Source organism: Arachis hypogaea, chromosome 13 (genome assembly GCF_003086295.3).
Source record: "Arachis hypogaea cultivar Tifrunner chromosome 13, arahy.Tifrunner.gnm2.J5K5, whole genome shotgun sequence".
NCBI lineage: Eukaryota > Viridiplantae > Streptophyta > Magnoliopsida > Fabales > Fabaceae > Arachis > Arachis hypogaea.
Genome location: NC_092048.1, coordinates 66,152 through 80,348, shown reverse-complemented (window position 1 = coordinate 80,348; position 14,197 = coordinate 66,152). Strand labels below are relative to the sequence as shown.

General features: G+C 29.9%; 1 protein-coding gene across 1 annotated transcript; it reads right to left on the bottom strand.

Annotated features, from left to right (window-relative positions):
* Window positions 1-9,778: 9,778 nt before the first annotated feature.
* On the bottom strand, window positions 9,779-11,214 carry LOC112736172 (mini zinc finger protein 3). Its single transcript, XM_025785510.3, has one exon. It carries the CDS (start codon window positions 10,384-10,386, stop codon window positions 10,129-10,131), a length of 258 nt encoding a protein of 85 aa, XP_025641295.1. The 5' UTR covers window positions 10,387-11,214; the 3' UTR covers window positions 9,779-10,128.
* Window positions 11,215-14,197: the final 2,983 nt, after the last annotated feature.

Genomic DNA, 14,197 nt, shown 5'->3' with positions numbered 1-14,197 from the left:
CATCATCAACATCGACTACCATTATCTGTTCTCGCTGTACCAACCCACTGTCATTCTTCTTCTTCTTCTACCCACTACCACCTCCTTTCAATTGAGTAATTTTATCTGTTTAAATACTTGAATTTGGTTTGGAATATGGTCTTACGAGTTGTCATTTTCTAGATTTTGATGATTGAGTATAAATATTTAATTAAAGTATCAATTTTTATGTGAAAGAGTGATTTGATGATTATCGGGTGCATTAATGTTTTAATTTATTCGATATAAGGTTCTCCACTTGAAATGCAGATTTAGGATTTAATGTGACACCAAATAGAGACAAGGTAAGCTAGTGAGAGAGGGATTGTGAGGATAACGAGAAGAAAAAGGAAGAGAGGGTACCGGTGGTAGCACTAGGATTGCCGATGGTGATCAGAGAAGTAGGTGGAGAGATATGACTTCGTAGTTTTGGTTCGGTCGAAAAGAAGAATAATGATAACAATGGAGTGGTGCAGCGAAAACAGAGAATGATGGTGGATGTTGGTGATGATGGTGGCCAAAAATAATGGAGAGGAGAAAGAAAGAATGCAGAGAATGGTAGTAGGTGTTGATGATGATTAGGGATCGAGTTGGGGTTATACTTCTATTGACGGAGACTTTGATGGAAAGGCCATAATGTCTATGAAAAATAATGGATAAAGGTCATGATGGGATTATATTTTTATTAAAGGACGAAAAAGAATTTTATAAAATTATTAGGGGTTGGGGTGAAGTTTCACTCTTTAATTTATATACAAGGTGTAGAGAACCTTGTGCAAAGTCTTGAGACTAATGCATGTAAATTTTTTAATATAAAATACCATTTAAAAAAATGTTATTAAAATCAAATTGTCTTAAAATTTAGTTTTAAGACAAAACTATAGTTAGAATAAGTTTTACAATACGTGGTTGACCTTATAAATTAATTAAATACTTTTTGAAATTCAAAATTAGGGGTGTTCATGGTACGGTTCGGCCCAATTCCGAACATTTTAGGGGTTAATTTAGTGTGATTTTATTGGGTTTAGGGCCGGATAAGGGTCTCAAAAATAAACTCGATTATCATTTCGGGTCGGGTCTGGATCAAGGTGAACCCGACTTCACCTGGCCCATGTGCACCCTAAGGGAACTAAAAACGATATATATGTTTTAAATTAATTTCAATATTATGTTATATTGATTATAAGCTTATTGTTTTATTTTTAATCACACTTATTGAATTAGAAAATAGATCAAAGAAACATCAAATTAGAATTTATGGACAAATTCAAGTTCAAATATGGATATCAACTTTTCGATAACAAATTTTTTCTTTATAAATAAATGCATCATAAATAAATTTCTTTATAAATTATTGTTAAAATTTTAAAAAACCGATTTTCACTCGATTTAGACCCAGTATAATTGTGGCCCGAAAATATTTAAATTTCATCAGATTTAAGATCGGATTAAGATCTAAAAAATAGACCCAATATATATTTAAAGCTGAATCTGAGTCAGAACAAACTCGATTTCATCCGACCATGAACACCCAAATTCAAAACCATGTGACTGATGGAACCCTTTCGCCACAAGTCTAACTTTAAACCTTTGAATACTTTTATTAGAATTTTTTTTTCATAGCAACTATTCTTGAGCTTTGTGTATTTGCTATCCTCTACACAATCCATCTAATACATGACCAACAAATGAAAGCTTAACACATCATATAGAATAGACAAATATTTTTGGGTCATTAATATTATGGATTCATCAAGATTTTTCCACAATTACAAGATTTTTGGGTCATTAATATAAAATAGGAACATAAACTATTGAACATTTTTTACACTATGAAATTACTAATGAGAGTAACATTAATAATGAATATAAACATATAAACCATGTAATTGGTGTTTACATAATCTTTACCATTGTTTCAATTCAGAACCCTACAAATGGATCTATATATATACTCTTTCCATACTAAAGAACTGGCGGACGGCGGCGGATAGAGAGGGATGACTGATGGCTAATGGTGGGCGGATAAAATATAAATGTGGTATTGGGAGGAAGAAAAAGAAGGGAGAAGGATCAAAATATTCAAAAAGGAAAATAGAAATAATTTGGTTTATTTGTTTATTTCGCGCTTAATCTTGCATATTCACTGTGTTTTCGTGTAAGGAATCAAATAATAGAGCATGTGTCTAAGCATTTCCCGGTCATCAGGTCATACCGTCATACTAATTGCCAACTTTGCTTTTTTTTTTTTTAATTATATATTCATAATAATATTTATTTTTTTGAGAAATGCTATAGTAAAAACTAAAAAGTGTTTTTCAATAAAAGTATTTTCAGAACACATTATGAGGCCACACAATTAAAACCATTTATGTCTAAGTTGATTTCGGACTCTCAATCTAATTTCATCCCTAGAAGAATTAGTGTAAACAATGGCATTATTATTCAGAAAGTAGATCATTCTACGAGAAGCAAGAAAGGAAAAAGAGACTTGTGATTATTAAAGTAGATCTCAAAAAAGGTTACGACAAACTTAAATGGAGTTTTATTCTTGATTCGCTAAAAGATGCAAACGTCCCCCCTCCTCCGCGCAGATCATTAGCCTCATCGGATGCTACATATCTACTTCTTCCATTTATGTTCTCTGGAATGGTTTTGTTTTTTTTTTTTTTTTTTGAGGCTTTCAACCCGTTGCGAAGAATTTGTTAGGGAGATTCTCTATGCCCTTATTTATTTGTTATTTACATTCAAAGATTGTCTTAGTAAATTAAAAAGCTTATTAATGATAACAAGTAGAAACCTATTAGCTTTTTAAAAATGGTCCTAATTTGTCTCACTTTTATTTTGCAAATGATCTGATTCTTTTTACTAAAGTAGACAACACTCAAGTTAAGGTGATCAAGGAGGCTCTTGAAAACCTTTTGTAGAAGTTATAGTCAAAGCATAAGTTATGGCAAATCTTGTGCATTTTTCTCCAACAACATCCATCATTCGATCAAGAATGAGTTGAGTATCAACCTGAAAATTTTCCTAACTTCTAATTTGGGGAAATATCTAGGTGTCTCTCATCCATGATCACTATAGCCAACATCAGTTCCACTTTATCCTGGATAGAATGATGAAGAAACTGAATAGTTGGAACAACAATATCCTCTCTCGTCGGAAGAGGTACCTTGGCGCACTCTTCTTTCTTATATTCTTAGTTATGTTATGCAAATTATGAAAATTCCGGTGGCTTTTTATGAGAAGATTGATAGAATTTGTCAGAATTTTATCTATGATTCTGATGAAAACGAGAAAAATTCACTCAATCAGTTGCAAGCCTAAGAGTGGAGGAGGGCTCGAGTTCAGGAAAGTTTAGGAGAATAATAAACTTTTTTATGAATCTTGCTTGGGGACTTATTAATAATAAAAAGACTCTTTGGGTTAGGGTACTTGGAAGTAAGTATGGATGTGAAGAAGATTCTATCCTTAAAGTCAGATAAAAAAAGCTAGCAGCTCTAATGCTTAATTGTGAAGGTTTGGAATGATTTCAAAGCCCATCTTATTTGGCGTATTGGCAAAGGAAATGAGGTTGTTGGACTGATCACTGGATTTCGAGTATTCCTAAGCTTAGTGATTTAGCACTAGATGACATTAACCTCTTATTAAATGATAAGGTAGCAGATTATGCTAATTCGGATGACAATTGGAGATTTGACATTTTCAACGAGATTCTACTTGGTGATATTGTTAATATGATGAGAATTATCAATGCCCCCAAACGGAGCTAGGAGAAGATGTTGTTTATTGGCTTCCCTCTTCTACATCAAGCTAGCCACCAACCTAGTTCTAATTCTAGTTTCTCTTTTACCAAGGTCTGGAAGCCATAATTTCCTCAAAGACTAGGAGCCATCACTTGGCTGCTTGCTTAAAATGCTGTTTTGACTAATGAAAATAGAGCGAAAAAGAGACTTATCGACGTTGCTGACTGCCCCAGATGTTAGAACTCCACTAAAACCTTGCTCTATGTTATGCATGACTGTCCCTTCATCAGCAAAATTTGGAAAAGCTTGATAAACAACCAACAGAAATTCTTAGAACCATTTCTTTTAGTTGGATTTCCAAACCTGGCTGAAAGAAAATCTTTGGAGTCTTCACAAGAGAAATGGAACTAGTTGGCTTTTTCTTTTTATTACTAACTGTAACTTCTAACAAACTCACTCCAATCTAGACAGTTTGTTCAATCGAGCTACTTACCTGACTAGGAATTACGAAGAGTGTCTCTATATTTTGAAAGCAGGTCGTGCAACGATTAGCACGAACCCCCTTAGAGGACTGGTCCAAGTTGAACATTGATGGATTTGTCTCCCTTCTGTCGAGTGCGACAAGCTGTGGTGGTCTGATCCGTGATAACCAGGGTAGGATCACTGCGGGGTTCATGCTAAATCTGGAAAAATGCTCGATTACCTTGGCCGAAATTTGAGGGTAGTATGTGGCCATTAAATTAGCCTTCGATTTGGTATTAAAAAACTCTTAGTTGAAACGAACTCTCTCTGTGTTTTTTGTTTTGTGCAGAACCAGTCTTGTGAGCGAGATGCGAGCTCCTCCTTGCTTCCAGCCTTCAAAGTGCTCCTTGCTCAATCTCGGGATGTCCGCATAGCTCACATCTGTAGATAAAGAGATGTCTGTGCTGATTTACTCGCTAAGAAGGCACAGTCGCTGCCGATTGGTCTCTCTTGCTTCTCATCCCCTCCAGCTTTTCTCTCTGTTGCTCTCATGGCAGATGCTGCTGGAGTCAAGCTCCCTAGGATGATTCTTCTATAATTTTTGCTTTGCTTTTGGACAGTTGGTCCCGTTGCATATTAAAAAAAAAAAAATTAAGAAATATCCAGAGCCAACGTGTTGAAGATTTCATCAACATTTATTCATATATAACTAGTCTATAATCCCACGATAATAAATAAAAATATATGAAGTATTTTTATTAAAGAGAATTAAACAAAAAATATATAATAATTATCATTATAAATATTTTATAAAGTTATAATTATAATCAAAGTTTAATGATTTTTAATAATAAAAAAATTAGTATTTGTCTCAACTAGTTTGAGTTGGTTGAGTGTCATCTCAATTAATTAAGGAGTTTAAATTCTATTTTTTATGTGTAGCAACTTATTTGTTAGCGATAGATTTATAAATGGAGTTCGAATTAAAAAAAATATATTTTTTTTAAAGTTTGTCGAGTTAAAAAATACCATAAAAAATTAGCATATGACTTTAAAATAGAATAATTATTCGTTAATAGCAATAATTATGGAGATTTATTTTTATTAGAATTTACTTAAGATAGTATTATTTGTTAATAATTTATTCTTAAAATTGAAACAATACGATCAATGTTGTTACTTTATTAAAATTTTATATTTTATGACATAATATTTAAGATTCCAAAATTATAGATTTATGTCATTACAAAAGTTATTGAATTAATTAATATTTTTTGGTATCATTATTAAAATATCATCATTAAATATTAATTCGTGTGAAAAAAAATATAACAATTTTTATTATTCAATCATTTATTCTATTAAAAAATAAATTATTATTCACTCTAGTAAATACATTTTTTCTTTAATTTCTTATCCACAATTGCAATACAATATTAATTTTCCAGCAGTTAAATCTTTATTATTTAGCCAACTTTAATTATTAGATCGCCGCTAAGTAGATAATGGAATTTGTGAATAATGAACTCAAATTTTGACCCACTCAAGATTAAAAAAAAAAAAGACTCTCCACAAAAAATGGGTAACAAAAATCCTAATACTTACTTTCAAAAAATTTAACCATACAATTCCTTCCCTAATTTACCGCCGCTGCTTCTTCTCCCCATCACCCTCTTTCACGTTGCAGCGCCGTCGCCAGCATCCTCACCAACGCATCTCTCTTCATCGCCGGCAGCCATCATCACAGTCGAGCATCTCACGGCTGTCGCTGTGTCATCAACTAGCTCCCGTCGGTGTCTCACTCCCCCTCTTCGGTCATGGCCGCGAGGGACGGTTTCAAGTATATTGATGTGGGGCAAGCGTCCCACTACAATTTAAAATTCTTTTGAGTAGTATATGATAATAATATTTATTTGTCTTTATTAGATTATTAAATTTGACCTCACAATAATTTTTTATTCAACTTTTGGAACTTAATCGTCAATTTAAAAATTTTATATTAAATATTCATTAGAATGATCAATTCTCATATTTAAACAAAATTAGTGTTCTTTTTAAAAATCAACTCAAAAAAATATTATTTATCTTCTTTTCAAATTAGCTTTAATTTTTGCATAGCAATTATATTAATTGAAAGAATTTTTTTAACTATGAATATCAATAAGAATCGGCTTCTAATTGTGTTGGGAAGTGAATTTTTAAATAATTGTTTAGTAATATATATGAAAAGAGAGAAAGTTTGATGGTAATGTTAAGAGAAAAATTACTTAATTTTTTTAAAATATAAAACCTAAAATAATAGAATTTTAAATTATATATTATTATTTAAATTACTATTTTAGTGTTTTAATTTGTATATTAGATATTTTGAAGACTAATCATATTTTACAATAACAAAATATAATCATAACAATAATCATGCTATATGTACATAAAAAATAATTATCTGTATATAATAACTATTAAAATATAAAATACACATTGAAAATAAGTTAAACAATACATATATTTATACACAGATATATAGTGGTTAATAGATAATTTAATATTTAATTTTTTATATACACATATTATTTTTATTATAGAAATTATTATCATGTTATATCAATTTTGCCCCCACTATCAAAATTTTCTGGATTCATCACTAATGGCCGCCCAGCCTCATAGTATTATAGATAGATATCTAATTAATGAGAAATTTAATGAGTACGTTAGATATCGTGGTCAACCCATAATATGTCGGATAATCATTTTATTAGCTATGCGGATAATTATTTTCATATTCAAATGGATGTTTAATTTATTGAAATTGAATTTATGTATTTAATAATTAAGATATGTCGGATGTTCAATTCACTCTATATAAGGATAATTATTTTAATTCTTAAGTGAATGATTATTTGATTGGGTTAGATTTATATTAGTAAGAGACAATATAATCCATTTTTTAGTATAATCCATTTACACTAATAAAATAGAACTTCCACTGCTTACCTGCATCTGCACGGGCTACGGAGAGACAGCGACAGTGTTAATTAGTGGATACGGTGTCGTGCACAGATTGCGATGTTTTGACTACATCTGAACAGTGTTATTGGAGAATGACAACGTTTTGATATTTTGGAACGGCTGTTTTTGGCACCGATGACGAATTTTGGGTGTAGATTGGAGATCGACGACGGCAAATTTCAGAAATGGACCGAAGACTAAGAGATTATGATAAAATTAAAAGTAACTGTATGTAATGTAAACTAGTATTTTTACCCGTAATAACATTACGGGAATATAAATTTTTTAAAATTACAGTTTACTTTGTTCTTATAGTAAATAGATTATGTATGGCACAAAAGATTTATAAAATCAAACTACTTTTATAAAAAAAATTTGTTGGTTGACAAAAGTCTCTGGCTAAGAAGATCGAGGTATTTGTAGATAAAAAATTAAATAATAAGATTTTTAATTATTATTTTTATATGAAAAATCTAATTTTTTATTAATAATTAATTTTAACATTTGTTATCTAAAATTTAAAACAATTTAATGTGTATACTTTTACATTTAATTAGGTGTTAACTGTTAAATATGTTGCACAAATTATACTTGCTATTTAAAAAATAATATTTTTTCTCCCTGTGTATAAAAAATATAATTAGATATTAGCATAAAAAATTATACTGATAGTTATAAAATTAACTCAAAATTAATTTTTTTTAAATAATTGAATCTTGATTCTAAATTTTAATTATAACATTAGTATTCTCTCCAAATTATATGTAATAAATATTTGAAAGAAGAGAAATGAAAATATAGATTAGAAAGATAAGTGGTGAAAATTTAAAACTAAATAAAAAACTATGTATATAATAACAATAATATTAATAATAATATTTTTTATTTAAATTATATTATTTTGTTAATTTTATTTTCTGTAGAAGAGAAAGATAGAAAAAATAGAGCATGCGAGAAAAGAGAGAGAAATATAAAGATGAAGAACGAGAGTGAGAGTTTGTTAATTTTGGAAGAAAAAAATTTATTTTAATTGTAAAAAAATATCAAATGACATATTTTGATTTATCAAATTACTAATATAAAATATAAATTATATATAGAATAAAAATAGTAGAGAGAAATAAAAAAATGGAGAGAGGTAGATGAGAGAATTTAGGAATGGAGTTTATTAAGTTTAAAAAAAAATATTTTCTCTCAATTTTAATAAGAGAGTGTCATGTGACATATTTGATTATTAAATTAGATAGTAATATATAATACATAATATAGGTATAATTCAATTTCAATTTTAATATTTTAATTTTAATGCAATTAAAGAATGTCATGTTGTACATTTTGATTGTCAAATTAGTAATTAGTCGTTGATATTGATAATAATATATAAAATAGATAGAGTAGTTGAAGGAATGAGAGAAATAGAAAAAAAAAAGAGGGAGGAGAGGATAATTCTTTAATTTTGAAAGGAAAGATTTGATTTCAATTGCAATGAAAGAGTGACATGTGACACATTTTGGTTGTAAAATTAGTAAGGAGGAGGGAAGAATTCTTTAATTTCAATTATAATGAGAGAGTGACATGTGATACATTTTGGTTGTAAAATTAGTAAGAAGAGGAGAAAAATTCTTTAATATTAAAAAAAAATTTAATTCCAATTACAATAAAAAATGACATATGACACATTTTAATTATAAAATTAGAGATATATAATAAATATGTTTAATATCCTAATTTTTAAAATTTTAAAGTATAAAATTAATCAATTAATTAATTAAAAATCTTATTTTAAATTTTAAATTTATCTTTCTTTTTAAATTCATTATTCACATTATTTACCATTATTATTATTTACTTATACTTTCTCTAATTATTAATACATCATGATATCAAAAAAGTAGTACTCAGAGGCACATATCCTCGACATGACTGAATACAAGTGGGCCTTACTATACGGAGAATTTTATATATAGATATAATATTCGAAATTCTAAATGATTGGACAGAGATATAATTTATCTTCTTCATCAATTGAAGACTTATAGACATTAACCGTACCTGTTTTCTTGCCTTCTGAGGACATGGGAAGGATAAAATTACGACGTTGTTTACATCGTCGTCATCATCATTTGGCTCTCCACAACTAATATATATATATATATATATATATATATGTCATATTGTTATTTGACGAACGATGATGTGGGAAGTGGGCGTAATAGTCGATTAGTAGTCTTCTCAAATTTTTGTTTGCTATTTGTTATGCCACCTCTAGTTGTTCCACTTGTTAGTTGTTAATGGATATATGAAGCATGGAAATTATCAGAAAGCATATATAGACTTACAGCGAAGCGCTAACGAAGTGGTCAAGTTAAATATCCTCAGCACGACTTAATTTATATTTTGTATAATTGGAAAAATCAGATTTCTATGATTAATAAACAAATAAATTAATTAAATACAATCTATATAAGGATATTGATCTACGTTGGATTGCACAGCTAGGTAGCTAGCACATGTGGTGTGTATATATATATAGGCAAAGGAAAAGTATAAATCACTATCAGAACCAAATTTGAAAACTCACTCATTAAGTGCAATACAAGAAACCAAACTGCGGGGAAAGCTAAGCCCTTTTTCTTCTTCCCCAGCTCATCAAAGCAAATATAAATTCAAACATAACAAGGTATATATATATCATGGCTGGGCTATCAATTGGTTAGAGTAAAGAAGCATAAATAGATGGTTCCCATCCACCAATTTTCATATAGAATTTTGTTTTACAAGAATAATATATATAGAGATGTTTAATCTATGTATTAGTAACCCAGGCTTACAAGAAACGAAAAAATCAATCATTAGTTAATTAATTCGATAGGCACAAAAATTCAATTCAATTTCAGTTTTGATGATGAGGAGGAGAGTACTCACAGACAACCTCAGTTTGCACTTCCCTACGGTGGAAGTTGCGGTGGCAGCCACAAGCAGCACACGTGAGAGCGCCGCTGGTTCCTTCCCCTGCACTGGCCATGAACTCCCTGCACCCATCCACCGCGTACCCTCCGATATTGGCCGCGTGATTCTTCTGGCACTCCCCGTACCTTACGTTCCTTATCACCGTTGACGAAGTCTTCACCGCCACCTGTCTCTTCTTCATCCTTCTCGATCGATCTCTGATCTCTTCTTCAAAATGAAAAACCCTATGCGTCTATGTATACGTGCAGATATCTCAGACTTAACAATCAGTTATCGATTTCAGATTTTCACCCACAAGAATTAGATGATGGCTACACGCGCACACACATACATATTTGGTGGTATAATTCTATAGGCCTATCTATATATAGGTCAATGCTCCTGGGGTTGGCTAACCCTAACCCTAGTAGTGTGTGGCGTTCTTATTATTTTATTTGCGGAAATATGCAGGAGCAAGGAGTAAGAGATATGTGGAAGTAGAAACTATTAATCAAGATGGATGATGTTTCGCAGCCTTATTTTACCTACTTTTTGGGTGGTCATTTAGGTCAAAGCAATGATTATGAGTGAGGACATAGGAACACCTCTAATTTAGTCTCACTAACCATTATTATTGCTTCATAAGCCAATGAAGGAAGAACGCGTGCGTCAACAAACTAGTGGGATTGGAATGGTGGTGGGGTTTCTTTCTTCTCTTTCTTGCCACATACAGGAAGGTGTAGAATGAAGATCAGAAGAAGTAGGTTTACACATACACAACCAATAAAAATGATCTAGCTATATCATCCCCTTTTCCTCTTGGAAGTATAATAAGAAAGAGATTGTGGATCCCTCTAATGCTAGAACGGGACAAAAACTTCAAAGCACGTATTAAGAAACGCTGGTCCTTTGCACTATAACCTACCTCACATTATACAACCCTACAACACTACTTGTCTTTCAGAAGTGATAGCTCACCTGTATATCATTTGATTGATTGATTATTTCAACCAAAAAAATTCGCTTTCGATAGAGGAAAGAAATACAAACGAATAAGATTAGCTCTATATATATATGTACACGTACATGGGGTAGTAATAATAATGTGAATTAAGTAATCAGAGGCCAGGAGAGTGTTTGCTAATTGCTACCTTTTAATTTGGTCAAACTGATTGATTAAAATATTTAAGCATGGTTACCAACCAAAGGGTAGATGCTGATTTTATATCTGAAATGGGTCCAATCTGATACTCAAAAGGCAGGTTGCTGTGGCCCTTGCAACTGTGACAACAACTCTTGTCTAAAGTTAATTACCTAAGATTCTAATAATTATTATAGGAGCATTCCCCACACGCTCTCATATCAATGGGAACCCTGGACCCTTCCACTACTCTTCTTAGCTTTGATCAAATCCGGCACAATCATAACGTTTCAATAAACAAATATGAAAATGTGGTTCTTTTTTTCATCTCTTTGTACTGTTTAGAAGAGAAATGACTGGGTGATAATGATAATAATAAAACCCCCGACGATTTCCCATCTAGAAAAAATGTGAAAGACATGTGATTCTGTAGTTGATATATATTTTGTTTTTGACGGTTTGGAAACACAGGAGAGAGACAAGAAAACAGAAAGACAGATTAGAGTAAAGAAGGAAAGGCACGCAGCCCTTTTAATCTACACTGCATTATTATGAAAAGATATCCCATTATAATTAGTGCTGGCCCATATGGGAATGGGTATGCAGTGGAATTAGAATGAAGAAAATAGAAATCAATTTGAAGTGCCACAGACAAGTTTAATTTATTCGACGGTGAAATAACTAAAAGTCAAGATACTATTCATTCTAATCATTTTTTTAAACTAAAATTAACTATTAAAATCAGTTGTTAAAATAAAATATTTATTAAAATATAAATATATATTAAAAAATAAATTATATATATTTATATATAAATATATGATGAGTAATTTTATTAATGTATAAATAATTTCCTTTTTTTTTTTTTTATTCTATCCACTTAATTTAAGGCATGAGCAATACATGCAGAAGCAAATAAAGCATGATGAGGAACCTCCACCTCCACCCTCTCCTCCACCACCAACGCCATATATCATCAAGATTTAAGAAACTAGCTAGAAAAGGGACAAGCGCACAAATGGGAATGGGGGCAGTAACATGTGCACATTTGACTAACTGATAAAGGACAAGAACGACACTTGGTTCTAGCTAGCTTGTCACTGCTCGCACGCTCAGAACGAAGCGTGCTCCAAGTTTATATATATATATATTAAAGATAATACCTAATTTAATTTTCAAACTTGTATGAAAATTTTAATTTAATCTCTAAAATTTTAATAACCTTTATTTAGTCTCCAAATTTATTAAATGTAATTCATGTTAATTTTTAGAATAATTTTTAATGCATAGATATTAATAAAATATTCATATGGATAAGTGAATATTATGTTAAACTCTGTAGAATGATATTGTTTTAATTTTGATATTCAAATAATCCAAAAACATCATAAGTAGAATTTATTGAAATTTTTTTTTCAAAACAAGTAATACGATATCATTTTTTTTAATATTTGAGCGCAAAAATTAAAATAGTATTTGCTTTATATGTTGCTGTCTAAGTCAACGTTTTATTAACATTTGCGTGTCGAAAATTGTCCTAAGAACTAATGTGAGTTAAATTTGCAAAATTTAAAAATTAAATAGATATAATCAAAATTTTAAAGACTAAATTAAAACTAATTTACGCATAAGATCAAGGACCAAATTGAATATTATTTTATATATCATATATCATTTACATAATTAATTAATAAATAAATTTGCATATACACTAAACATTATTTTACCTCATTTGGTTGATTGATTGATTCCAATCTGGAAAAGCATATACAGTATATAACTGTCTCTGCCATTGTCAACAATTTGGTTCTATTCCAGTATTTGTCTGCTCCAACCAGCAATGTTAATATGCAAGGAAGTGGAAGATAAAAAAAATATTGAAATAATAATTAAATACTCGATTGTATTATCTTCCTAACTAATGTCTTTAATGCTGAGTGTTACAATTGCTACATTAGCAGTTTATATACATAAAAGACAATGGCACATTGGCAAAAGTTTGCCAGCGCTGCGATGTGAATTGGGCTCACTTAGTGTGGAAGCAATGTGTTACATGTTGCTTGGCTGTAAATCATTGGTCAATTAGTGCTGATGGAAGCGCTTGATTGTTTTCTTCTGTTGGAGGTTCAATGGTTCATGAGTTATGGGGCGCTACTACCATTTTATGTAGCCCAAACCTTTTTGTCAAAACAAAATACAAGCTATTTATGATGGGTTTAGTATAATTTGAACTTTTTAAATTAAAAGCAGTTTATTTGATATTTTAAATATAATTTTTTAAAAGTTATAAAAGTTATGTTTGGTAAAATAAAATAAAATCAAAATATTTTTTTAATGAGTTACAAATAAATTTGTATTTATTAAAATTACTTTTAATGTTTAAAATATTTTTAATAATAAATATAAATGAATAAATATAGAAAATTAATTTTTAATTAGCCAAGTCAACCTTTTTATTATTGTAAAATTACTTTTTTAATCCTCATTTTTTTAGTTCATTTAAAATTTAACAGTTAAGAATTTAAATAAAAAAAGTAATAATTTCAAAAGAATTAGCCTAGTTAAATGTAGATATTCGTTAATTAATACATATAAAGTTATATTATATTTTTTAACTTAAAAATATAAATACATATTTTTTTATTTGTCAAATATAATCCGAGGTGCTTACATTTGTTTAGGACATAAACACTTTTTCGATAAATTTTACTAAACCCATCTGTACACAGTCTTATGAGAATGGGTAAAACTGTTAAAGTATATCCCTTGTAAATCAAAGGGTCTAGTTATATAGAGCACTCTTGAAGAATTTTAATTAAAGTAAACATATTTTATCGTAAAAATAAGATATTAAACTTATGACAATAGATGC

What these genes read in the sequence shown, in the direction of transcription:
- LOC112736172 (XM_025785510.3), bottom strand. Translation starts at nt 10,386, where the DNA reads ATGAAGAAGAGACAGGTGGCGGTGAAGACTTCGTCAACGGTGATAAGG.